The sequence below is a fragment of the Ursus maritimus genome, unplaced genomic scaffold (assembly GCF_017311325.1).
Source record: "Ursus maritimus isolate PB19 unplaced genomic scaffold, ASM1731132v1 scaffold_1, whole genome shotgun sequence".
In the NCBI taxonomy this organism is placed as follows: domain Eukaryota; kingdom Metazoa; phylum Chordata; class Mammalia; order Carnivora; family Ursidae; genus Ursus; species Ursus maritimus.
Window position 1 is genome coordinate 4,988,808 of NW_024423343.1, and position 27,912 is coordinate 5,016,719.

General features: G+C 50.7%; 1 protein-coding gene across 6 annotated transcripts in view; it reads right to left on the reverse strand.

The window, feature by feature from the left end:
* AGAP1 (ArfGAP with GTPase domain, ankyrin repeat and PH domain 1) overlaps positions 1-27,912 on the reverse strand; it is a 530,765-nt gene that overhangs the window by 110,573 nt on the left and 392,280 nt on the right. For 4 of the 6 annotated variants that reach the window (XM_040638724.1, XM_040638721.1, XM_040638731.1 and 1 more), the window contains one exon: positions 17,130-17,291. The exons of the other annotated variants lie outside the window; for them this stretch is intronic. In XM_040638724.1, coding sequence (XP_040494658.1) covers positions 17,130-17,291 — 162 coding nt within the window. The remainder of the gene's footprint in view (positions 1-17,129; positions 17,292-27,912) is intronic. 6 annotated transcript variants of the gene reach the window in all.

Genomic DNA, 27,912 nt, shown 5'->3' on the forward strand with positions numbered 1-27,912 from the left:
GAGAGGAATCTGGGCACTTGCCATGCTGTCTGTTTCCCTTTCACGGACACGGAGATTCTAGGCGTTTTTTTTTAAAGTTTGATTCTGTGCAGAATCTTTACTTTTTTCCCCCTGACTCACAATTCAATAAGACATTATAGGAGACAAGCTCAAGTAAAAGGAACATTTTCCAAAGTCGGAGCAATGAGTAGAAATAAAGCCCTTGCAAGAAATAGTTCAGCAAAAGAGAAATTTCTTCCTCATTAGAATAAGGGATTGCAGAGTGAAATGTCTTAATTACCCACGAAGCGAGATAACCTTACGTGATTGCCTTCATTTAAAAGCACTACAAAGGAGAATACCCACCAGTAAGTGCTCATGTCTTTCTCCCACTGTTGGAAAACTCCCAATGCCATTCTCCCAACTCTGAAAATAATTCTATGCAGAATGAAATACTAAAAAACTTTTTTTTTGTATTTCATCTTATTTTAAGCGGTTAAAGTGGTATGCAAAAAATGATCATTTTTCTTGAGTATCCCCTTGTATTTGGTGGGTGTCTGGATCACCTTTAAACACGGTACACTTTCTGATGCCTAGTGCTGCTTGGTAAGGATAAATCCCATAATACTGTAATATAATTTTATGTGGGGAAGAGGCTAGAAGATAGTGAAATATTTTTATATTGACTCTTCCATTAAAGAATGGAGAAATAAATGTATAACAACTCCTCAAAAATAAAATTCTTTCTCCTGTTATTTTGCCACGAAATATTTACAACATTGAACTCGAGGGACAAGTCAGCAATACAGAACATGACCATACAGAGAGGTCAGTATGCTGACTAGGGACAAGCACTCAGTTTAACAAGGTGACCGTAACTCCAGCGAGAACACGATCCCTCTGCCCGGAACACACTGACCCCAGAGGACCACCTGCTCCCAGCCTCACCTCTGCTGGGTCTCTGCCCCAAGGTCTCCTCAGTTAGCCTTCCTGGCCCCTTCACCCACCTCAGAAAATAATCTTGCCCTCGCCTGGGGGTCCCGAGTCCTCTGCTCTGCGTTCTCTCATTCCAATGCATTGATCACAACCTGACGTATCTCGTACTTACTACCCACGGCAATGTTTCCATAACGAGAACAGCAATGTCTGAGGTTCACATGCTCTTCTAGAACCCTGCCGCACTCCAAGCAAGAGACAGAGTCTACTTCCCTACCTGGAACTCAGGTAGGACTCTATGACCGTGCTGACAGTTTACAGGAGAAGTGACACTGCGTGTCTCCTCTTGGGCACAGAGTGAAACATGGCTTCCCCCTGGCTATGCGCCTCTCCTGAGGTGCTTGGCCACCGCGTCGGGAGGAAGCCCTGCCCGTGTGGAGAGGTCACGTGCAAGTGTTGTGGCTGACGGCCCCAGCGAAGGTCCGCACAGGCCGCACCAAGTAACTGACAAACATTCCAGAGGTTTCCAGCCTCTGGACTTAGTCTTCTGGTGAGGCCCTAGACACTGTGGAGCAGAGACAAGCCGTCCTCGCGGGCCCCCGTCCTAATGCGTGAGCCACGGAGGCTGCTCTGGAGGGCCGACCCCGCGCCTGTTGGCCTGGGTGCCCGGATGCGGGGGCAGGCGGAGTGGAGAGGGAGGGACGAGGGCTTTTCAAGGGCTGTGACTTGTCCTGAAAACAGCAGCTTCTACTCTAATAGTAACTTTGGTTGACAGAACAGATAACAGCATTTGAGCTTGTACAGAGAGAAACATGCAACCACGGAGCTCACAGCAACTGGACGCATTCTTTCGCCGACCTGGACGGGAAGTTTGGAAGGACGTGCAGGCGGACACGCACAGGAACTAGTCGCCAGCGCCCAGCCCCACGTCGTCTTGAAAATTAAATGACAGGTACCAGGGACCAGAATTCGAGTCCTGGGAAGTGCTGGGAGGTGGACAGGGAAGGTGGTGGCCGGGACACCCAACCCAGCACCCAGAGATGCCACAGCGAGATGAGAGGCAGACAAAGATGAACTGCCAAGGTTGCTAATTTGGAAGGGAAGCGGAAAAGCTCATTTTGGCCAGAGTGGAGTCGGCACAAGTGAGGAGGAGTAATTTCTTGTCTTTAAGGTTTCATGGACCTACCAGGCCGCTCATTACTGGGAAGTTACAGAGGGCATGCTGGTGTTTTGGAGACAAGGGAGGAAGCTGGCCTCTGCAAACAAGTGACCACGCTGAGTAATGCCTGTGCCCAGACGGACAGATGGACAGGTAGGTGGACACAGGAACGCGCCCTCTGGGGACGCTGCCCTGCAGCTCCGAGTCCGTGTGGTCGGAAGGAGCATGTGGGCTTAGGATGCTGGGCGGTGTGACGCAGCCAGGCAGCGGGCGTGGGGAATCCATCAACACTCACACACCAGTGAAAGGAGCTTTCAACTAAAAATCACTTAGAGCTTCTTAAAAAGAAAAATAGAAAAGATTCAAACACATGTTAAAGTCATATACATCTAGCTTTGTAATTAAGAGGGAGACAAAAGCTGATTCACTCAACCGTGGGAGGCTCTTCAAGTCCGTAGTACAGATGAGGAAAAAAAGCAAAGGCAGAGCAATGCAAGGAAGGAGGGACTCTGGCTACTCTCGAAAAGCTAAGTGCGCTCTTCCATACACACCACAGGAAAAGGGACAAGAGGCACTCAGATATTTTATGCCAACGTTCACTGCGACACTATGCAGAAACAGTTCAAGTGTCCATCAACCGGTGAACACGGAAGCCAAACGTGGTCTGTGCACACGGTGGGTTATCACTCAGCCTTAAAAAGGAAGGGAGCGCTGACACGTGTGCGCACGGGTGAGCCCTGAAGACAGGCGGAGTCCACGGAGCCCGTCACGAGGGACACACACTAAATGAGCCCACTTACAGAACATGGCCACCTTGGGCAGATCTGCAGAGCGAGAAAGTATAGGCTAGAGGTCCCCCGGGGCTGGGGGAAGGGGCTGGCTATGGGGGTCTTTCAGGGCGACGAAAAAGTTCTGGAAATCAGCAGTGGCAATGGTTGGACGATACTGTGTGACTGATGTCAACAAACTGTAAGCTTAAAGCGGGCAAATTTTTTTACATACTTTCTTACAATACACAAAGTTAAAAAATTAACAAAACACAAGGAAAGAGAGTAAGAAAGTAAGGGAGAAAAAAAAGTCGATTAAGGTGTAGATGGGAGAAGAGGGAAAGAGAAAATGAGAAAAAAAGTAAGAAAAGTCCCAGATAGAGGACACCTGAGAAAGAAAGATAAAGAGTGAAATGAGAAGAGAAGAACGAGGGAAAATGGGAGGAGTAGCTGGAAGCGAAGGATGGAGCCCAGTGTCACTCGCCCACGGAGCAGCCTTGCCTGGACAGAGCCCCTCCGAGCCCTGGTCCCCCGCAGCATCTCAGCTGCGACTCCAGCTCCCCCGCTGCGGCCCCTAGGTCCCACCCCCGCGCGGCCCCAGCATCCCCGGAGCCCTGACTCTCCGCCAAGGTACACTTGGTCTCCAGGCTTCCTTCCCCGGAGACTGCCCGCAAATGGCCTTGCAGTGGTGAATGCCCTTCCTTGACGCAGACCTTGAGCACTTATGCAATGTTCCATCACAGTCACACAATGTGCTCGTTGATCTCGACGGTGTGGAGGGGGGATTCGGAACACTTGGGGTTTGGGGAAAAAGTTACACCAAGAACTAGATTTGGCTTATAAATGAATGGCTTCAAATCATGTCTTAGAATTCTTCAAGCAAAGGAACTTGGGACAAAGAACCCTCTTGGGTGAACTAATCTGATCAGCTGTGATCAGAAGTAGAAGGTAACAAGTTACTGATACCGGCAACATAGGCATCTTCAAATGTTCAAAACGTAAGAAGACGAAAGGCTCTTCACCACCATTCTGGAACCAAGCACAGTTTGGAGGAGACGGTGGCTAAGGGCTGGCTTCGTGTCCTCCTCTCCACGAGTGCTCATGGTGGGGGCATTTCTGTGCTGCTCAAAACAAAACGGCCAAACCAGGTCTATGTCCCTTCACACCCCCACTGGCAGAACTGGGAGGGATGCATCTTTAGTACTCCCCGAGAGCCAGTGACAGCACGGGTTCCAGTCACTGTTACGAGTTGTTCAAGGAAATGGTCCCAAACCACCAACCACGAGATGCATCCTTCTCTCCCTCCTTCTCGTGCCCCCGCTTTAAGAGCCTGATCTCCCAACACTGCGAGGAACCGATGTTTGTGGGGGTGGGGGGCAGAATTCAAGAAAGCAGTTGGTCTTACATTGTTTACACCAACGGATTGGCCCGTTTACGGTAAATTTCATGTTCATTACAAGAGATATTCTGCATCCACGGAGTAAACCATGCAAGTTTAATGACTCTTTCTCTTTAAATGCGAACATTAGGCTCACCTGTTCAGGTAAAATTACCAGGCTGAAGGAAGATCATTATACTATATGCTGCACCTTTCTAAAATTACAGCCTTTAAAACCTGCATTATTTGCTAACTGTGGGTTTGATATTTTCCAGTTGTTGTACAAATACATTTTGTCAACCTGTTGAAATGTAGCCATGGGTATGATGCCAAAAGTCTTTAATGGCTTGAATAGTAACTTATCAAAATCAAGGAATATCCTTTTGACAGCTTATTATAAAGTCCTTTATTTTATATGAATTTATGCCTTAGGAAACGTCCTAGATAAGCCAAGGTTTGGAGTGAGGATATGAATAAGAGGTACAGGTCCCCATGGGGGTTGAAAGACTGCAAACAGAGCTGAATCGCCCACACCGTGCAAGGGTCAACAATTCTGGGTGTAAATGATTTGATTTTCTGTTTTGTGGTTTTCCCTTTTCAAGAATCATTACTAAATCTACACTGAGAGAAAATATTTTATTTTCACAAAACTGAGAAAGGAAAAAACCCTGTGTGTGCACGCACAGAACATGGAGTTAGGGATTCTGGTAAGTTCTCCTAGGGCTGTTTAGTAACCTTGCCTACAGAGACTCATGGCTTCTGCAGAGAGCCACTGAAGAGGAAAATTATTCCCACCTGCAGAAAGCAAGCAAGCTCTAAATGAAAACCAAGTAAAAGAACAAAGATACCTATTTACTCAATTAAGAAGAGTCAAGTCAGGTTACTGAGGTACCCTGTGGCGAAATGGCACAGTTCCCATTTCCCGTGTCAGTCACCTTAATGGCTGGAGGTGGACTCAAGACAGATTTCTAGAAACATCTAACGAACCCCTGCTTTGGCATATCCAGCTCCTCGGTCTGGCACACAACATTGAACTCCCAGTTCAGAAAAGAACTTTGAGATTTTCCTATTTGATGATTCTGAGACCATCTACACACCAAAAACCTGAACTTTGAGGTTTTCCTATCTGATGATTCTGAGACCATCTACACACCAAAAACCTGAATCCAGAGGATAACGCAAGGAAGCAAAAACCCTGGTTCTTAACCGTGTTCTCTTAGGCATATTATCATTTGCTTAACTGTGTCAGCTTCATAATGGACAATATCAAGTGATCATTCTGGTAGGAAAAATCCCATCCTTTCAAATATCACTAGGCTTCGAGATCCATAATGGGAAGTACACAAGTGCATAAACCACGAGCTAACGGCCCTCTTGGGCATCAGGCAGCGGAGCGCGCCCACCCCGGCCGCGGTGACGCGTGCGCCACAATTACCTGCGACGAGCCAGGGAACTGCAGGACGAGCCCACCACCAAATCTCTCCAGGTAATTAATGCCTTCTGGCCAGCACGGACGCTCACTGACGGGGACCCCCTCGGAGCGTGCAGCCACACCCAGACGGGCCTGGGAACCCGCACGCGGTGGCCACGCACTACCCGCCCTCGACACTCCACATGTGTGCTTGGCGGCAAAGGACGTGGAATACCTTAAATATTATCAAACGTCGTATCATTAAACAGAAATTAGACAGAAACAGGGGAAGCCTCAGGATCGACTGGGAGTTCAGATGCTCTAAATGGCTAATACGTCCATTTTTCACCTGAAGCCCTCTCCAAATGCAGTTTTGCTATTAAGCAAAACCCAAAGAAAGGTAATCAATTCCAACTAAAAAGCACTTATCCTGGGATGATGGTGTGCAAGGCACTTCAAACCCCTGGCTGCCTGCCAAAACCCAGACAACAGCCATCAATGTTTCTGACTATCCGAGAGCACAGGGGCCATGCATAATTGACTAGAAGATGGGCTAAAACTGTGCCCAATCAGTGTGTGATCAAAAACGCGTGGAATATTCAGCACCACTTGATTACACGGAGGCTTGTCCTTTCTCTCTCCTCATGAAATCTCTTCAAGGTCCAGAGTACTGTAATAAGATCATTACTGTCGAGCGCTACGAATCGCAGGCAATGAGTCTTGGGATAGGAAGTCATACTTCACAAGCTCCCCTGGTCTCTCTCTCTTTTTTTTTTTTTTGTATTTTACTGCATGCAGAGGCAGCAAGGCGACGAGGTGGCAGATAATGATCACATCACTGTGTGGCAACTAGAAAGGCACTTTTAAAGAAAAAGCAGAGAGAAATCAGCTTAAGAGAAACTAAAACATTTTCCCTTTTGCTTTTTCCCCCTTAAAAAAATTAAATAGAATTAAACTGTGTGCAGTTCTCGCTCCTCATGAACTCTGATATAATGTCACTGAATTTAACCATTTGAGAGATTTTCATATCGCAGCAGAGCCCACTACCCCACAGACAAATGGCCAATTTTCTCCATGTCCCGAGTACAAAAGAAGCCCTTGATAAGTTGTGTGTGTGTGACTGGCAATGCCCGCCATGGGGCTCCCAGGGCCTGCTGCTTTCATCGGTGATGACACCCCGGGCTCAGGCCTGGCGCCTACCGCACGGCTCCGACGGAAAGGGATGCACTTGAAAGCGGGAGGGCATTAGTGCAGATTACTAAGCAAACAGTTTACCTCACACCCCACCTGCTCCGGACCCACTAACACACGGCAACAACACGGAGCGCGCCACGATCAGACCCCGCAAGCTCGCGAGGCAGACATTTGATTAATACTTGAATCCAGCAAGGCGGGGCTCGAGCAAATGGTGGGGGGCTTCATCCACCACTTCCGTCCGCCCTCCATCTTCAAACTGTGTCACTCCCCTCACCCCCTCCAAAAAGGGTATCATCCTCAGAACGAACATAAAAACATGGATTCGTCGTGTCTGAGTTAAACATCCCTATCTAAGTTTTAAGAAGTTTCGAGAGTGATGTCCCCTTGTCACAGACAGGAGACAGCCTGTCCTCGAGTCCGGCATGTCCCAACTGTCTGCAGGGTGGCTGATGCAGTGACTCCCAAGTCTCCCTGGAATGTACTGGAGTGTGCACGCACACACGAGAGTTTGCCAAGAAGCTGCACCACCACAGCGGTCCTGAGGTCAAAAGTGGCAAAGGGATCACTACTTCTGAGTTTTTTTTTTTTAAGATTTATTTTTTATGTTAGAAAGAGAGTGCCCTCCTCATTAAGGAGGGCACGTATTGCATGGTGCACTGGGTGTTATATGCAAATAATGAATCTTGGTTTACATAAAAAACTAAGCATATACTGTATGGTGACTAACATAACATAATAAAAAATTATAAAAAAAAAAAGAAAAAGTGTGCGCACGCATGAGTGGGGGGAGGGGCGGGAAGGGGGAAGCACATCCCCTCCATTGAGTGCGGAGCCCAATGCCGGGCTGGATTCCAGGACCCTGAGATCACGACCTGAGCCGAAACCAAGAGTCAGAGGCTTAACTGACTGAGCCTCCCAGGCAGCCCATTGCTTCTGAGTTCTTAAAGGCCACGGCGGGGAGTGGCAGGCGTGGCCCCGCCTAGCGCTCCTCCTCCCGCCCAAGCCCCCCGAAGTTCTTGCCAGGTGGCCAGCACGAGTCCCAGAGGCCGGAGGCAGACCCCAAATTCACATCACCTGCAAATCTTGGGCAATTAGTTCACTGAACCTTGTCCCTCACCTGAGAGAACCGACACAACAGTGCCACCTGCCACCACCACCACCAGGTTGTCTGGAGGCTGCAGTGAGGTCACGTTTAAGCGTGGGCACCGAATCAATCCTGGTTTCCTTCCTTTACACCTCATGACATGTCCTAACAAGGGACCCAAGGCCCAGGGAAAGGTGTGGGGAGAACGGACATGGTCTGAGTGACCGAGTCCGTGGAGTATCTTCTTCCTTCAGGGCACAGGAGTGCACATCCCAGCCCAGACAGGAACAGGGAGTCACAAGGTTGTATGGCTTGAATGTTTATGTCCTCCCAAAATTCATCTGATGAAGCCTACGGTGCTGGAGATGGAAATGGTGGGAGGGGACCAGGGTTGATGTGGAGCGGGCAGTGCCCTCACGATGCACTTAGTGGCCTCACAAGAAGACGAAGAGTGAGCGCGCACATAGAGGAAAGGCCACGAGGACACCCTGGAGGGTGGCCTCTGCAAGCTGGAAATCAGGTCCTTGCCGAGAACTAGATGGGCCTTGCCTTGCTCTTGGACTCGCAGCCTCCAGAACTGGGAGAGATAGGCTTCCACCATCTAAGCTGTTAATCTGTGGCTCCATCATGGCCTCAGCTGACTAAGACACAAGGTGCATGCGAATTTTACTTGTACTTCCCATTTAGCAAGTTGTTTTTACAGACCTAGCTTTGCACTCGGTCACCATCTTTATTCCATTTTGTTTTACATCCTTAGGAATGAAGTCCCCTAGACATGTGTGTTTCACTACTGCCAGTGCTGTGATCCTCAGCTAGAATCTTCCAGGGGCCAGTACGCCCTGGGGTCCTCTGGATGGACGCGTCTGGTGCAGAACGCACCCGCATCTGAGGCCCCCGCAAGGCTGAGACACAGGAGGGTCAGACACATTGTCACATCTTTCTTCTGAACGTTACAGTTTCAATTTGCCTCCTGTACTTTTTGTGACAAACTACACGTAGCGAAGTAAAAGTATAAAAAGTACCCAAGCGACCAGAATGGCCAGGAACGCCCCCGGCGGAACCGCGCTGGCCCTGCCTGTCCTGGCTCCGGAGCCCTGGTCAAGCACCATGCAGCACAGAGGGGTCTCCGTTTTCTCACAGACGTAAGTGGTAATCAAACATCCTGACAGCTCTGACGTTCTGCGAACGTCAAGAATAGGACCCTGAGGGATTATCTTCAGGTGACTCAGTGTCCCCAACTACACAGCATTCCAATCCCAGGGAGCCCAGAAGGAAACGTGCCGTCTCTCGGTCTGGTGACGGACCCTGGAGGCTGTGGGCAGCTCATGCCGACTGAGCCCCACTGCACAACAGCATCCCGAAGTCCAGGGAAAGCAGAGCCACTGAGGTCTGTCCCATCCCTGTCCTTTGGGACAGGCACCTTGAAAGGAGCTTGCACTCTTTGCAGTGAGCCCATCCATGCATGCAGATGGCACGAGACCCTGGGACCCCCGCGCGGCCTTCTAACGAGACTTTTCACCGTTCCCTTTCTGGAGCAGCGGAGATTTCCTTCTCTACGTAGCAGGACGCGAACGAACGGCTCGCCTCTGCAGAGCCTCCCCAGGCACCCCATGTGCCGGGGTGCCTTGGGGTCCCTGCAGAGGCTGCTCGGCGGCTGCGGCCTGTTTACGGACGATGTGTGCGCTCCACCTGACGGTGGGCATCCTGAAGGCAGGGGTCGCCTCCGTCACTTTGACAGCCAGCAGGTGACCAGTGCACTTGCAGGGAACTCAATCTAACTCTTTAGTTTGTGTGTACTTGAAAAAAAACCTATCAGAAACCCTTCTGTTGTTGTCGACGCATCATGACGGGGGTCCTCTGTTCCGGCTCTTCCTGCTGTGGTCAGCTCATCTGTGTTTATTTCTGACCCGCCGACTTCCACAAAGGAGCCGTGGGCGCCTCCAGCCCGTGTGTGTGGGGAGGACTGGACCCTGCAGGACGGCTTTTGAGTCCACCGTGCCCCCTCTATCATGTCAACGTCTAGAGTAAACCCAGAGCTACTCAAATCCAGCAAGTCTGCTCTCGCGGGAGCTGGAGTTACAACCTGAGAACTCGCTTTGGAAAAACGACCTGGTTTGTGGGGGGCAGCAAGTCCCTCTGAAAACGTGGGGTGTCCTTTGATTTCCAGCTCAAGAGCGAAGGAATCCAGCCACCCTGGCTCCCTTCTCCGAGTTCTGAATCTGAGGAGTATCTTCCAGGAAGAAGTTCAAACTCTCGGTTTTTCACAATCACTCTGATTAACTGCTCGACTCAACGATTCAGATGCACTAACTACTTTAATAATGAGGGAGTTCAGTTAGGAAGTCCTTATTGTTATAAAAGATGGCTGGTGATTATGGAGTCTTTGTGGAGTCGATTACGGAGGCTTCTCGTTCCCTCTCTTTTGACTCAGGGCAGCTGCCAAAATTAGAACAAGGAGCAGACACGAGGGGTGCTGCTGGAATGTTCTTGAAGATTAAAAGGAGGAAATTCAAGGTGATGTGTGCTGGTAATGTCTGCTCGGGTTTCATAACCACCCTCCCCAGCCACCTCCAAATAATACGAAATTAAGCGAGAAAACTGCACAGACAGGAAACAAACCGGGAAGACAATTCCTTGGCCCTGACCCCATGCTTGGCCGCATGTGTTGTCACGGGCAACACGGAGTGACTGGCGTGTTGGCTGTGGCCAAGGAGAGAGGAGGGACGAGAGCATCATGGCAATACGACACTTCCGTAACAAAAGAAACACACTGCCCCCTCCACCATGTGTGAAATCCCCAAATGACCCCGCGATGCCCCAAACTGCACGACAGTCAATACAGCCCAATGGTCACAGACTACTGGAACTTCTACTGCCCCCGGATCTTGCTTTCTTGTAACCCTAGGTGTGCGGGAACGAGACTGAACGATGCGCGCACGGACCTTTCTTTCCTCCCCGGACTGCCTTCCAAAACCTCACCTCACGAAGAAAACATCTTTCTTCTGAGGTAGGAGCTGAACTAGCTGATCAGGAACAGCAACAGCTGTTTCGTTCGGAGGAGCCAAGTGAAGGGGGAGACGGAACTCCGTTTCGCAACAAATTCAGTCACCACCACTGGGGTTTTAAGTGGTGCACGGAGGACGTCTGATGAAAACGTGATGCCTTCTGCGGCGTTTTATTAAGTGAGAGAACCGTACGTACTCAGGGTGCGGAAGACAGAGCTCGGCAGCTCGTGACCTTCCCCTAACTCTTGTAACTCAGCGCTCCTCCGTCCGGCTTCACCACGACCCACGCACGCCTTTCACACCTGGGTGGAAAAGGTAGGTCGGCCCGCGGGGCTGACCTTTGCCACTGGACTTAATGAAATTTGTAAACAGGCTCAGGCCTCGCCTCTGATTGCTTACTGAGTGCAGCTGGGATGGGCAATTCTTTTCTTTTTTTTATCCTAACGGAGAGAGGCCATTTGTGACTTTTCTTCCACAAGATATTTCAATATCCATCCAGGATCAACCATACATTCTGGGTTGTATAAAGACCCAGAATGAACAAACCAAGGGATCAGGATAAGAAGGATAAAATAAATTCCCTTCTGAGACCTTTGGAACAAAGCACTGTGAACCCAAGGGGACGGGGTGGGGGGAACAACGGGATTTCTGCATCCCTCTTATATAATAAGATTGGGTAAATCCAGACTGGCTCTGCATTTTTAAAGAAAGATCTTTGCTACACACCTTCTAGATGTTATGATCCATATAAAAGTCAGTATCTTTACATGGAATCTGAGAAATATCAAGGAAGCTACTCTGTCTGCCCCACTCCTAGATTCAAAAGCCGCTCCACATACCTCAAAGACTTGATTTTTGCCTGGTGGAAAGAGTTTGAGGCAGAGAATCAAGAGACAGTTCTGTCACCTACCAGCAACCTGACCCTGGACAAGAAAGCCACTTAACCTCTCTCTACTTCCACCTTTTCACTGGGGAAACAGGGAAATTAACACCTGATGCAAACTTGCATGAATGTTATAAAACTAACGAGACCCACCAGATTTGGGACCACAGAGAATGCAGGGCTTCTTTGTTTCATTTCTGCAATGGTAAGCTCACTACTGGACCCTGGATAAGAAGACGCCTAGATAGTATCTCGATTCAGAGACAAGCCCAAACATGGCAAGTCCTTAAAGATCTGCATTGTTCCCACTGTCCAAGGGTTTCTGGGCACCCGCCCCTCAACTTGGTTCTGGGAGCTAGTGCCCTTCCAGAGCCGAGCTCCACTCCAGCCAGTGCTATGGCCACTGCAGGGGACAAGGTGTCCTGCCTCTTACAAAGTTTTCCTTCTAATATCTGAACCAAAATCCATCTCCTTGAAGCATCTACCCATCGGTCCCAAAGAAATCCACCTCGGCCCCCCAGGACAGGTGAGTTCACATGCCCCCCAGGCCCCTGTCCTTACCTACAGCTCTTCTAGGTACTTCAAAGATTCCCTCCACGTCATGGGCTTCAGTCCCCACGCCCATGCTTCCTGTCCACATCCGAATTGACCTCCATTGGTCTATCATCATCGTACAGAGCCCAGATCTGAACATACGAGGTTTTCCTAAATGTAATTAATTCTGAGCAAACCAAATCCAATTTAAAATCAAGATCACCAATATTTTAATATCCAATGTTCTCAAGGGTCTATTAAATAGAAGTACAAGTAGAAATGGGATACGTGATTTATTTTTTTTTAAATGTAACGACCACCTGCACTTTTTTTATGGTACAGCTAGAGGATGTTGGGTTCTATGAGGCTCGCTCTTCTCCAAACTAAACTCACTGAGAAAGTGTCCTATTCCTGCCCAAAGTTAGCTTCAGAAAGCAGCCCTGGGAGCAACGAGGCAACCATCGCCTTTCTGGAGCACTCTGCTTTCAATGACATATGAAGATATTCTCACAAAGTCAGAGCTCACTGCCCTAGCTTGTACCTCACACTTCCTCCACACCACAAGGAGGGGGCTGGATTATTTTTTTTATTCTTTTTTTCCCCCTAAAGATCCATACATTTATTTTAGAGAGAGAGAGAGAGAATGCACACGTGTGCACACATGCGAGTGGATGGAGGGGCAGAGGGAGAGAGAATTCTGAAGCAGACTCCCCACTGAGCACGGAGCCCAACTCGGGGTTCGATCCCAGGACCCTGAGATCATGACCTGAGCTGAAATCAAGAGTCGGCTGCTTAACCAACTGAGCCCCCAGACGCCCCTAATTTTTGACTCTTTAAATGATACTAACAGTTCTGGATAAGCCCAGTGACTGGCTTGATCACCCAGACATCTTCTCCAGTGCTCACACATATACATACACACCTAATCAAGTTACGACGTTAGAACTCAAAATATCTATAAAGGCAAGGAATTGCTATGTTTCTACTTATAAAGATCACAGTTTCTGCTTCTATAATTTACCAGAGTCACTCCATTCATTTTAAGTCATACATATAATCAAATGACTGTTCAACCTAAGCTAGGTTATAGCATCTGCTGCCATCAGGTGTTGAGTTTAAACACCAGTCTTCAGTGCAAGAGAACAAGGACAACTACCCACGAATGCTGGTACCGCGGGAAACTGGCTGGATGGGATGCCCTTATTTCCGTCAGGTGCACCCAGAGCCCCCGCGTGGGCAGAGTGTTTCTGGCTTGTGAGCAGCACAGATACTGAGAATATTACACTTGCAGCTCGTACTTTCTGGACAAGCATGCCACCAAGGTCAGAATCATCTGGCACCAGAATCCACGCTTGGCAGAGCGTCTAGACAACTGTGTGGCGGGCTCCCGTGTGGCGGGCTTGGCTGGGGAATGGCACAGAGGTGCATTCGGGAAGCTCTGACCACCCCCCAGCTGGGCTCCGGCCAGGCCCCTGGGGGACAACAGTGAAGGCACGCACTTCTGCCCTCTCGAGAGGCTTCTGGTCTACTGCACGTGTGTCAGGGCCCGTGGCACAGACTTCCCCAGGGATGTCTCAGAGGCACCGTCAGAGGCATGGGCGACCACCTTGCTTCTGTGCATCTCTGCCTTGGGAGGCAGACCGTGTGGCTGGTGCCCCCTGGCTTGTGCTTAGGTTTAGTCAAAGAGGGGGGCAGGCAGGAGATCAGAGGCAGGGAGGGGAACGAAGTGAGGGTGGTCCCCCTGGATCCCTCCCCTTCTGGGTCACCACAGCCTAGACAGGTCCCTCTGTTGAAGGCCACAGCTCCTGACCGAGGCCTTGCCCAAACAGCTCTCTCTCTGGGTCCTGATAACTGGCCCCTCTGTTGCCCATTACACTCCTGGGGTTCTGCACCACCCCAGAGCTCTTCCCACACCTCCAAGACGGTCCCATGGTGAACTCCCCTCGATGACCTTGGGAGTGCCATGTTTCCCCCAGGACCCTGACTGAAGTAGCCAACTGTCAATGGAATTTTATTTTTCTTATACTCTGAAGAGGTTTGAATCTAGTCATTTGTTCCAATGGGTTATGTCAAAACCCATATAACTCCACTACTTTTCAAACATCTTCTAGAGAACTTTTTATATCTCCAATTCCAACTTTTCAGCATGAGGTCAGTCAACACAGAATACAGTGGAAGCAACCAGTCAGAGTGCCTTGCAGGAAAGATAAACAGAAATATTTTCTTATAATTAAAATTAAACAATATCCTCTGAAAATAAAACATATCCAACTAGCTTTAATTTCAAGAAGAGATGTTTAATTTAGACGGTTTACGCGGTTTACTTAAAGGAGGTAATAGCCGTTAAGACTATTACAAAATATTGTGTGTCACCGAATCGAAAATGACCTCAATTGTAGGATGTCTTATGACTTCAGAGATGTTAAAATGTGAAAAAAATGTGTACCTTAGAAATAATGAAATACAGCGCGTCTCACAAAAATGACTCATTTACTGTTTTGTATGTAAGTAACCTTTGCTAGGGAAAAATTATACATTTTCTTTTTATAGAAAATCTATTGCCTTCTTTCCCATTGGAAAGATGTCATGGCCATTGGTATTACAGACACAGTAATCTGTTAACTAGGAGCGAGGGGCAGCTTCCCTTCTGATCACTGGTGTTGAATGTCTGGACACACGTCAACCACTACTCATCATCCATGCTTGAGGTACTGCGGTGATTTCTAATTTGGGTGTCTCTATGGTGCCTGGGAGTCTGTCCTTCTGTCTGTGTCATCACGGCAGCAGTAAGGACTTCTAATGAGAGGGTCCAAGGTGGTTTTTGAGTTGGGGATCTGTCTTAGCCTTATTATAAGCTATTGCTCAGTGCACAGGACACAACCCCAGTAACTCGGGAAACGGGCTGGGAGCTTCTCAGGTGTCCGACAAGCTCATGGACGCCTCTCGAACCTCCTTCAATTCACCGCTGGCTGACTGGGACACTGGCTCGCAGCCACAGTCCAATTAAACACGCAACCACTGATTGACTTGAAGGCTGTAACTTACAGTCTTCGCTCTGTCAGTAGGTGGGTAGCACGTAATCAGAAAGTGTAATAGAGGTGTAATGTACTCACGGGTGGACCTGTGAGTCCGGCAGGTGAGTCCGGCAGGTGAGTCTGAGCACCAAGGGGTGCTTCTGAAAAAAGTTGTCAGCTAGAAACACGACATAGCCAGTAGGATGTTTACCTGTGACACGGACAGGAGGCCTTTCCCTACAGCCAATCTCGCTCTCCCCCGGGGTACGTGTGGCACGTCACCCACCCCAGTGAGGCGCCAGGCTTCTTCCCGCTTTTAACCCCAGCCTCCCGTTCGGGTGGGGCGTGGCCGCCGGTGCACGGCTGTGGCTGCGCGCTTTGCTGAAGGGGTGCTGGAGAGTCTCAGCAACGCACGGCCTCTGAGGCTGATTCCTCCCCACTGGGACGGTCAGACATGTCTAGGTGGCTGTTCTGATCCATATCGTCATTTTTCACCACTGATATAATAGAATCATCCCTATTTATCATAATGGGAGAAAATCGGTTTTTATTAGCTAAACTTGTTAGCAGGGAGCCTATGGGAGGCAACACGGTAAGAGATGTAAAGAAAGGCTCTCAGACTCTTCCCTGCGCGGCCACCGCGAGAGCCCCGGCAAGCCACCGGACACTCTGAACCTCCGAGATGCGTGAAACATGCCGCCACTCAAGTCACAGAATCACGTAAAAACAAGCTCCCTGCACATGCCATCAACTGTGTCCCTTCCTTGCTAATGCACGCACTGTGGGCTCACAGGCTCATGGCTCGATACTAGGAGGGAAGAAGCCACTTTCTCCAACACTGCAAACTGTAGTTCTGAACAACCAAGGAGAGGATTCAGAAAAAGCATGGCAGAAACAGAGAAAGAAAAAGGGCATAAGTTAGAGAATTTCTGGCGCGTGTGGAATGTGTGTGGAAGACAGACTCTTACCGTTGATGGTGTCACAACTAACAATTCATGTTAAACAACAATGCTACCAAATTTTTATTTTCCTCTGACGTATTTCTTGAGCTTGTTTATTACAACTGCATTAATTTCACGTCTCATAATGGGGGGGTGTGTGCACCCACATCTCCACTTTGTGAAACAAAAAAATGTAAAACCACCCAAAGGAGCGACTTCAGAAAGCTCCCGTCTGGCCATTACTGAGAATAAAAACTAAGGGCTCAACAAGGCAAAGGAGCACCAAGACAGACCGTGACAAGCCGTGACAACTGGAACATCAATAGAACCCACAAGACAAAAAGAGCGGGTGGACGCTCACAGAGGAGCGTTTGTCACAATGTGTTGCTGAAAGCCAGGATCGGGGCAGCTGTCTTGTAAGAATTAAGACCAGCTGATACCAGAGAAGACTCCTAGGGTAGGAGAGGCAACCGTCTTTATTAGAATGAAACAATATGGCGCACCTCCCAGCGGGAGTGGACGCTGTGGACCCAGGGTGCGGAGGGAGGGCGAGACCCACCACCTGACCGGGTGGGTGACAGGGAAACCAGATTTACCTTCTACTAGACGACAACTGCCAGAAGGTGAGAGCGCTGAGCTGCTGGAATGATCTCGAGAATCGGTCAGCGAAGAGGCGGCTCCAAGGGCCCCCGCTGGTGCCACCTCGCACACAGGAAGTACACGCGGGGACCTGACTGCTGTGCGTGTGTGGGCCTAAGGGTGTGGGACTTCCCCAGTTTGGAGAATAAAAATCACTTTGCAGGAACGCGGACCCTGACCCTGAACTCCCGGGAAACCTTACCTTCCGCGGTGCCAGAGAGCCCGTCGGCTTTGAAGTTGCTGGTACTTTTCTTTCTTCGGTGCTTCTTTCTGTTGGCGTGAGGGGAGGGGGGCGGGTCGAGCTTGGGGCTGGTGGTGCTGGAGATACTTGGGCTGGAGCACACGGAGTCGCCCAGCCCCGTGTCTGCCATGGGACCGGAAAAGGCAAAAGAACGCAAAAGTTAACACTTACAAAGTAGACTCTGCAGAAAAACGAAAGCAATGCTCCTCCAATATCCTACCAGGCCCCACAGGGACCGTATTAAGCTGAGATCACTGGACTGGAGACCCCAGAGCATCCAGTATTAAAAGTTCACGGGGCCATTTGCTCTAATGTAACACCTGCCATTAAAAAAAACCACAAAAACCACAAAAAAAGGACTTTATTTCTGGATCATCTGTAGGCTGTGGGGAATTTAAAGTTCTCCACTTCACATGATTGGTGTTCTGGAAAAGCAAAGTGAGGAGTCCATGCTTTTTACTAGTTTACTTTTCTCTTCCCACGATTACCCTGATACATTAGGAGGGAAATCAAGATGTCTGTGAATGCACATGAAGCAGGCGTCCTGGGGGCGGCTCTGCGTCCGTGCGCGCGCCCTTCCACCCTCAACATCACATATGACCACGGCATCAGTTTACTGTCCGTGAAAAACGGCACGCCATGTCTCTCTCCATAGCAGACATGCCAATTACTGATTCACCGAAGCTATTTATAAAATTTTAAGGCCGGTGCACACATGTGCGAATTCACTGTGAGTGAAACTCAATTTAGTACGTCCATCTTTCTCTTTATCCAAGAGAACCCCAGAGTCGTGCTTAAAAGAGCAGGGAATGAACATGGACTTCAACCAGAATGAGAAAGTCCTCCCAAAACGTGAAGAGAGGCACCATCCGAATGCCCGCAGGGCCTGAAGAATTCTGTATTTCACGACTCAGCCCCTCTGTAAACTCGAACGACACCGAGCGCTCTGCAAGGCACTCCATTCGTGCAATGAGTGTTTTTTGAGCGCCTACTATGGGCCGTTTCTCTAGGTGCTAGGGATCCATCACTGAGAAAAACAGATAAAGAATCCCTCCGAGTGGCCACAGTCCAGATGCAGCAGAAGGTAGTGAAGTGTCAGAAGAGGGAGCGGGACTGCGTGGAGGCCCGGCCCCCCAGAGTGCCTACAGGGTAAGCTGGTGTCACCGGATGGCACCAGACCCCAGAGACTGGTCAACGGGTCCACGGAAACACGCGTAGCCCTTTTAAGGAGTCTCAGAGTGACAGCTGGGTGTCTCAGGGACCTTCCCTCCCGAGACCGACTAGACTTGCACCCTCCCCCGGGTCAGGCATCTGGGAAACCTCTCTGGGTAACTTTAACCCAGACACAGCAAGCAGGCCTGAGTCCCCTCTCGGCTACTTCTGTGGCTGTCCCGGGCGGGAGACAAAGGCTGGAGATGGCTGGGGATCTAAGAGGAATCTTTATTCACAAAGTCACCATTTCTTTTTGGCCCTGCCTCTCCACAGCTTGCCCTTGCTCTGGTCCCTGACCCCGGGTCTGGACCGAGCAGCCGACGTGTCTGTTTTTCCAGGATTCAACCTTCTTTTCTCAGAATTTTTTTTTTTTAACAATACTAATTCTCTAAAAGTAGCGTTTCTCATACATATTTTAAAAATACTATCCGACTGGATAGCCGATGAAAACTGCAAATATCCCAGAGAGAAGGCTGCACGTCACTGTGCGCGTGAACAGGGGCACACCATTTCTGAGGGTTCCGAGGCCACCTGGTGTTGCTAAGGGATCTTCGGATCCGAGAGCGTTAGCTGGTCCCAAAGCACCGTTTCACAGCGTTACTCAACGCTCATACTTTAGAAGGGATTATGTTTTGTTCCCGTCAGATATTTTCTGCCCAGGTTGCAAGCCTTCATTCCCTCTCTGACCCATCCTCTCTGACTATTTGGGACCTACCCTGTGTCAGGCACGGTGACAGGTGATGGGAGAACAGCTGTCACAATGACCGTCCCCCAGCCCTACCCTTGAGGAGCCAAAGCCTCACCACGGAGGCGGACGAGGAGAATAGGCAAGGACGACCGGCCTCTGCGACGGCAGGGCTGGCCTTTTGCTCTTTCATTCTGTCCCTTGGGCATCCACTCAATTCAACGCACCATTTGCATTCCCAACCATGCGTCCTCATCCTTAGTCGCCCCACTGCTGTAATGTTCTCTCCCACACGCGCATTTCTCATCTCCGCACTAGGATGTCTGTCAGTCCTCTGGCTCTAACCGGGATGCCTGCTCCCCCGGGCAGCTGCAGAGGCCCACTACCCCGGTACGAGGCTGAGCGCGGAGTGGCCGTGCCATTACCACAGAACAACCCCAGGTCCCTCCCATCACCCAGTACCTCTTTTTTAAGGCACGCAGCAATATTTCTTTGCAAGATGCTACGAATAGACACTTGGGTTACATGGAGTCATGTCCCAGCTGCCATCCACGTGGGGTGGCTCTGCGTATGTGCCCCTATTCCCTTCCAGGACTCTTTCTGTCGGTCTGTCCTGTAACTGCATGTGGCCTCGAATGCAATGGCCAAGGCACCCTGGCGCCTCACACGACAGGGCACGCCCCGCACACTGTCGATGCTTCACGACTGCTTTGGCTATTCATCCTGAACACACACCTTGGGCACCCGAGTCACCAGAGAAGACGTTACACTGGGAGGAGTCAAAACAGAGCCTCCAACTTGCAGACGCAGCGACGCACAGCTGCTCCCGCGGGTCGTGCAGTGACCTCGCAACAAGCGCCGGACGTACCACGTTGTCCGCGCGTCCCGCTCACAGATCCTCGGACTCGCCTACGAGGAAACTGCCCAACACTCTCGTCAAGTTCTTTGCTGAAGGGCTACGTGACGGCCACACGGACAGGTGTATTTGATAATGTTTACACAATAAAGGGGAATCCACTTCGTGTTTTCTCTCCTTATTGAACTACCCTGTTTAGTCGAATCACTTTCCTTCTCTATATACACCTCAGCCTTTCTCTAACAACCTAATTCACAACCCAACCTGGGAATGACCTTAAACTCACTGCAATACTAGTCATAATTCACCTTCCTGGGGAATAAGATGATGTGTGTCTGTGTCTAGGGATCTCCCTCCATTCCAGATGCAGAAAACTGTTCCTAAAGTCATTAACAGGGACTCGGTGATTTCATTCCCAGCTTTTCTGGGTATCTTGGAATACCTGTAATTCAGAGAGAAATCTCTGACTCACTTGAACCAAGTAGATGCGTGGCATCCTTGAGCCAATGACACCCACCTTTCCCCAAGGGACCATGAACAGCCTCCCCAGCCTTCTTGTGCACGGGCACCCTTCCACACCAGCGCATCCACCCACCTGTGGCTGCCGAGTCCCACTAAGACACTGGTTCTCAGCTGGAAACCCCTGCCCAGGGGCAGCTGGTAACGTCCCCAGACATTTCTGGTTATCAGACTGAGACAGCTGGAGGTGTACAGGCATCGAGCAGGTAGAAGCCAGAGACACTGAAAAATAGCGCACGACACACAGGACAGCTCCCCAAAATCGACTGCTCTAAAACGGCAACATGGAGAGACCTGCGGGATCTGAATTGCTCCGTCCTCGTCACCTGCTCAGTCCCCTCCTGGTCTGTCTGTGCAAACTCCCTCATGAGAGCAAGCCTCTGGGAACACTCGCTTCACCTGCTATGACCTGGCTCTCCCCCCCGGGGTGGGGGGGACACACCTCCCAGGTGACAGCACTGGCGTCCCACCCCCAGGAAGCACACAGGTGGGGGCAGCTGTCCTCCCTGCCCCTGGTGCTGCTTGCAGACCACTCCCCCTCCAGGCCCACCCCCTCCTGCAAGCTTGCTCACACCCACTGACCCCTGGCGTCTGCCCCTTCTTTGCTCACTGTTTCAGCAGCAGCTCACCCCGTCCTCACTCAGGAGTGATGACATCCAGCTCCTCCTCGGTGCTCACTTCAGTGTCCTGGCCTCTCGGGCCTCTGCCTCCGCCTCACTAAGCTCCCTCCTTCCCTCCAACCCTCACGGTCCTGACCCAGGCCTGCTCCGGGGAGCCAGCTCACTTACACCAGGACCCACACTCTGACACTCTGAGGGTTAACCTGGGGACACGCTTCTCCCTCTACATATCTTGACCATTAGTCCAACTTGACTGCCAACGTCCACCCCCGACCTGCCTGGCACCTGCACTCAGGCCCTGCTGGCGGAACACAGCCTCATGCCCACCGGGCCCGGACCTCTGGCCTGCCCTTCCATCCACTACATTTCCGGAGTAAAGACGCTCCCCACTCTCCAAGAGGCTGTATCCCACACCTCCTCTGTTCTCCTCAAATGCCCCACGCGTCATTCCGTCCCCCCACAAAGACATCATTTTTCATTTTGCTGAAGACAAAAAAACCCCCCAAAAAGCAGCAATCAGAAGAGAGCATCCTCCTTCCTGTCCCTGGTCCCCACGGACCTGTGGCCTCCTCGCCCTGGGAGCTGGATTCCGACCCCTTTTTGCCCCCAGAACGACTCTGTCCCCAGCCTTTCATACCCTCTCCAGCCTGCATCAAACGTGCTGTATTATTGTACTGTCTCCCGTTTCTAACAAAACCCTCTGTGACCCCATGCCCTTGCCCAGCCACCACCTGATTTCTGATCCTCTTTAAAGCAGAGCCCTGAGCCTCTCCCCTCTTTGCTGCTTGTGTCTGGTCACGGCTGACCCCGCTCCAGTCAAGCTCGCCCCACCAGCTGCTGCCATGCCCTCGCTGTGGCCGCCAGCACTGCCACAGCCCCATCAGTGGACAAGCCCCGGTGGGACTGCGAGGGTCTTGGCAGCACCCCACACAGCTCACAGCGCCCTCCTCTGTGGGGAAGCCACAGTGAGCTTGACGCTTGTCAGATCACAGGGAAACTTGGGAGGTGTGGGTCTTAGAAGACAAATGAGAGGCCCCCAAGAGCCTTCCCCCACTCTGGCCACTGCCCACGGCTGCCTGGCATCCAGTCCCACTGCCTTGCGTGGCAGGTGGTGCTCCCCACGTGTGACGCCCCATCACCCAGGCGTTTGGCTCCCTGTGGACGAACGCCTTCCTGGCAAGTCCGTCCCTTATGGAGGCAGGGACTTGCTTCAGCCTCTTCACCAGGACACAGCCCGGAACACATCTGGGATGAAAATGGGAGTTGTGTGCATATTTGTGGCATTAAGTTTTATGAAGAGTTGCACTCCCTTCGAGAGGTGCTCACACAGGTGGATGGCACTGTTTTCCACTGTGAGAGAGAAGCACTCGGGGACGTCGCCGTAAAAGCACCAGCGTGCAAGTTTCCAGCCGCCCGGGACCTGCTTTAAGGTGAGCATCTAACTCCGTGAACGAGTCTATTTACGCTGAGAGTATTTCCCTTGAAGAAGCCTTAAATACGCCACATACGCCGCGTGAGCGCGGACCGCCCCACGAGCCAGCTCTGGCGAGGCACCTGGGATTCATCACCGCAAAAAGGTCAAAATCCCTGCCCCACGGAGCCGATTTCTGTGAGTGAAGGAACGCCAATCTAATTCCTTGCTCAATGCCTTCATGAAAGACTGTTTTTCTGGGGCCACGCTACTTGAATAGAGAAGGAAGGGAGGGGCTCATGTTAGAGTGAGCACGTCAGCTACACGATGTAACTATGTGTTCACACAAGCGCCCCCCCACATGCAGACGGCAGTAAGGTAAGGCACCGTCTGCATGCCCCCCTTCCTGCATCGAGCTGGCCATGTGGCCGGCCCTATGGACCCCCCCCTTGAGAAACAAAAATGTGACTTGGGACCACTGGTTGGGCCATCAGGACTCAGAGAATGGAAGTGTGAGCGTGACAGGGAGACAAAGTACCACGGAGTCAGGAGAAGGCTCTGGGGTGGGGTGGGGGGGAACGGAACACACGAGCCCTAACCTGGCCTCTGGAGGGAGGGATGGAGACGAGCTTTTAAGGTGACACAGGGTTGTCATAATGAAAACAGAAAAGCAGGATCAGCATTTGTAAGCCCCATAAATTCTATTTCAGACAAGGAGGAAGATGAATAAAGTAACCGATGGGCACAAAGCACGTTGGAATCCGCGAGTCACTTCCTACCCGCTGCCGGATCTGTGGTGCACGAGGCCCAGGACCCACCGAGAACTATCCTTGCCCGGGTTTAGAGGTGACGAGCTGGGGCGGTGACTTTCCAGGTCGCCCTGCAGGTGAACACGGAGCCCCGTCTCTCTGGTCTTCTCCCCGCCCGTGTCCGTGCCTCCACACGCTCTGGCCCTGGCCCTAGGAATTTACTTCCACAGGTAGCAACACCGTGGCCACCTAGAGGCTGGGTGTCTATGGTGGGGGGGCCGTGGGGGAGGGTGTGGAACGGGGACACAAGTATTTGAGAAAACCAGAGGCACCGGGCTGGGGTCCATGGGAGAGGGAGAGCTCCGGAGTTCACGGCCGGGCGAGGAGGCTGCGTGTGCTGGGACCAGGAGGCCTGGCCGTGGGAAGGGCCCGCTGCAGCGCAGGGCACCCACCGCTCAAGGGAGCCACAGCCGTGGCACAGAGAAGGTGATGGTGACAGAGGTCAAGGAGGTGGGCGGGGAGGGGGGGCCAGGAGGGCCGTGGCGGGAGACGGGACTGATCTGGAGGCTGGGGGTGGGCCGTGCGGAGAAAGCTACGTTTCGAGTAGCTGGGTCCTCAGCTGCTGTATTAATGTCCCTGGCTTCCAGATCTTGAGAACTCCCTTCTTAGAGGAGTTGTTTAAATTCCTCTGGTTTAAAATATGAGCAATCAAAACGTACTAGGCTTCCATGCTGTGCTTTTCCATTTCCGACGACTCCTCTCGCCTGACAAGGTATCCCTCAAAGTGAAGAGGCCCGGAAAGCCCAGCCTCCGACGCTGTAAATGAGCTGCAGCCGCAGCCCCCGGAACGCGATCCGCGCCTCCTGACTGAATACAAATAATGCATTTTATTTTGTATCAATTACGGGGCGCCGGGACAGCCGCCGACCGCGACAGGGCCAAGTACGGGAGGGTGGACGCCAAGAGAAGAAAGGCATGCCAAATTAAAAAAGCAAGCACCTCATTACTCCACATCCAACCGGCTTTGACGGAGGGACTCGGAGTCCCCCGGACGCGGGCGCCGAGCGGGGATGGGCCGGTCTGCTGCCATCCCGCGCGCTCAGTGTCAGCCATTAGTTCTTCCCAATCGGGCATCAATGTTCAACGCACACCCCAAAAAATATATAATATGAGCAATAATGATAACAATCTGCAGTCTCTCCAGGCTCCGGTACGTGAAGTATGAGTCAGAGACGCGCCTCACTTTTCACTCGGAGAGCTGACAAGCATGACCAGAGGGGAATAAAATAACATTCCGTTCGCATAAATATCAAGCAGCCTGCTTGAGACGGATGGCCAGGAATGTATTCTTAGCTATCATTCCGGCAGACAGGCCCAAGGACACTCATAACTTATTTTACAATCATTTAGTTTCAGCTCAAGTGGAAAACGTGACAACTTATCTCTGCTGACAAGATGCCATATCGAACCTTACAATTAACTCTCCTCCGATTATCTGCCCAGCCGATCATTAGCTGGGCCATTTCTGACGAACTGCTGCAGGGAGCTTGCCTCGGTGATAGCCGTCACTGCCAGGTGTGTAGATAGGTTTTTGATATCCTGGCTGATATTCAAATACGTGGGGCTCTATGCATGGGGCTCTCAAGGCCCTGCTGCTCGCAAGCGCCTGGAGGTGCTCTGCCGGGGGAGGCATCCTTTGGCCCGGCGCTGGAAGGGGGCGGTGCACCCCCCCAACCATATGCCAGCAACGGCTACTGCTCTTACTGCAGCTGCTGGGCCCGCTGTCCCAGCACACATCCCCGGCCTCCCCTAAGGTCAGAGGTCAGGCCCTTCCCAGACTCTGGAGGGAGCACCTCCCACCACTCTTCCTTAGTGGGCTTTGGAGAGAGGGGACATCAAGAACTTGGTGCGGGAAGCTGCCCACATGACCAGAGGAGCCGCTAATGTCTGGTAAGTTCCGACGTGTTGAAGACAGATATGAAAACCTTCAAATGCACGTTCGTAGGAAGTATGCATCTATGTAAAACAAAGGGAGCAGGAGAAAGGAGAAGGACAGGTGTGCATACCAGCCCCCCCTATCTCCCGCTGTCACACCCGCCCTAACTTACTCATTTGGCAGTATGAGGTAGCATGTATTCCTAAAAAGCCTTTTTTTTTTTTTTTGGTATTAAAAGAATACAAAATGATCAAAGACAGGGCTATTTGTCGGTGCTGGGCTGGGGGCAGGGGGCATCAGTTGAGGGCTAAGACCTTCTAAAAACCCAAGATGAGGTCACGTAGGAGCCAGTGAATTAAAACACATTTCCTTCGAGACAAGGCCAACATATAAAGCTCATTTGGATCTTTAAGAAGGGCTCTGTTCTTTCTGAAGCTCAGAGACATGTGCGGGCTGGTAAATAAAGAACAGGCCACCTCTGCCATCCAAGGAAATCACAACATCCCGGCCTCTGTTAAAAGGTGAGTGTGAAGTGAAGTTCAAAACCTCGCCCCTTCTCACAGTCCTTTTGACGGGAGCTTTCAACAGGAGGAGGTTTACTTGAATCCCAATCTCTGAAGATGTTTCAGAGACTGGTATATTGTCCGGTTCCCTTTGCCGCTTGCGGCGCTCACACAGAGGTACACGGTGTCAGAAGAAGGGGCAGCAGGGACACGATGGGGGTTCGAGGAAGATGACAGGTGTTGGGGGAAGGAAGAGACACCACAGTGTTAGACTGAGTTACAAAGTGGGGAGGAAAGGAATACAATAGGAGGGGCCAGAATGGACAGAAAATGTGGGGGAGAACCATCTCCTACCTGGGCCGCGTTCAGTCGCACCAAGATGTCTCTGTAAATAAAGCTGAAGTACTGGAATTGAGCTTCTTTACGTGAAGCCCTTACCTACTGAAACATGTGTCTGTGATAGCCTTAGAAATAGAAGCACAAATGCTGATCACTAATCAGGGTGCAGGAGGTGTTTTTTTTTTTTTTTTTTTTGAAGTGATGGAAACATTCTAGAAAGGACTGTGGTGATGGCTGCACATGTCTGTGAATCTGCTAAAACTCCTAAATTATACGCTTTGAGTGAGTGAAGCGTATTGCTGTGTGAGTTTTATCTCAATGAAACTGTTAAAAAAAAGAGAAAGAAAAATGGGGGGATGGTCATTGTGTCAAGTGCTACAAAGCAATCAAATAAGGAAGACCGAGACAACGTCATAGTCCAGCAAGATGCAGGGACGGTATCAGAGTGAGGGTCAGAAAGGGGCCTGGGGACAAAGTTCAGCCAAAGTTGCCATTCACTGGACTTGGGCCCCAAACCTGAGTGGGGGGTGAGGGATCAATATGACTGATGGTCTGGGCCTCCAGCCACCTGCCAGGACCTGGATCTACACTGCAGGTGAATGGCAGACCCCGGAATGTTGCGTCCTTCTCTGAGGCAGCTGTCCCAGTCTCCCCCTCTTCCCGCAGAGCACAGCATACGAATGGCCTTGCTTCCCTCAAGTCTCTCTAGCTTTCTCAGGCCGGATGGCCAGCCTGCACTGAATACCATGATCTGATCTCAGGGGATGAAATGCAGAACATGTTGTGGTCGAGTGAGGCCGACAGCCTGAGGAAGTCAATGTGGAACATGCTGGGAAGGAACATATTAGGGAATGCAAGTCAGGATTTCACACTTGAGGGTCAAAAATCAAATTGTTCTCTAGTTGATTTTTAGCGGAATTAATCCAGCATACTCTGAAAAATGTAAAGGCGCTCGGAGCAGGGCCGTTAGGTGGAAATGAAATCATTTCAAGAGATGTCTGCCTTTTCCGGCCTTCTCTCTTTTTACATAATCAGCCACCATTTCTCAAGTTCGGTGCTTATGACTAGTAACTGACAAAGAGATCCAGTTCATGTGGGAGGCTCCACTGGCTGCGCAGGCTGGGGAAGGACTGAGCATGTCTAGAGGAAAACTCAATTAGAGAAGTTAATTAAATGCACGCTCCCTTCTTCGATAATGTAAATTTCCCATCTTTAGGAATTTAGCTGTTTCTTTTTTTTTTTTTAATGTTTTTTTATTACATTATGTTAGTCACCATACAGTACATCCCTGGTTTCTGATGCAAGGTTCGATGATTCATTAGTTGCGTATAACACCCAGTGCACCATGCAATACGTGCCCTCCTTACTACCCATCACCAGCCTATCCCAATCCCCACCCCCCTCCCCTCTGGGGCCCTCAGTTTGTTTCCCAGAGTCCATAGTCTCCCATGCTTCACTCCCCCTTCTGATTACCCCCCTTTCTTTATCCCTTTCATTTAGCTGTTTCTATTAAAAGTCACATGGAGTCTAATTACCAACTGCTGCACAAGAAAGCATCCTGTCTGAGGCCGGAAAAATCTCGCTTTTTAGGTAGGCGGGGCCACGGGGCTCTGTCTAGGGTCCTGAACACAGTCACTCAGAGCACGGTGTTCAAGGTACGGAAACACACCAAAATAAGGCTGCTTCTTCACGGCACATCCCTATTCTCAACCTGCTGACATCATGTGGTTTGAAGAAGAAGAGTGCTGGTGTCCTCAGCTTTAAGAAAACCTGACACACAGACATCCACACTGAAAAAAGGGGTAATTTGGTTGTGACATATCCCACTGCTCCAGGGTCAGTTACCGGTTTAAAACAAACAAACAAAGAACAGAATATGTCTCTCACTTTAATTATTTCTCTCCTGCTTAGGAT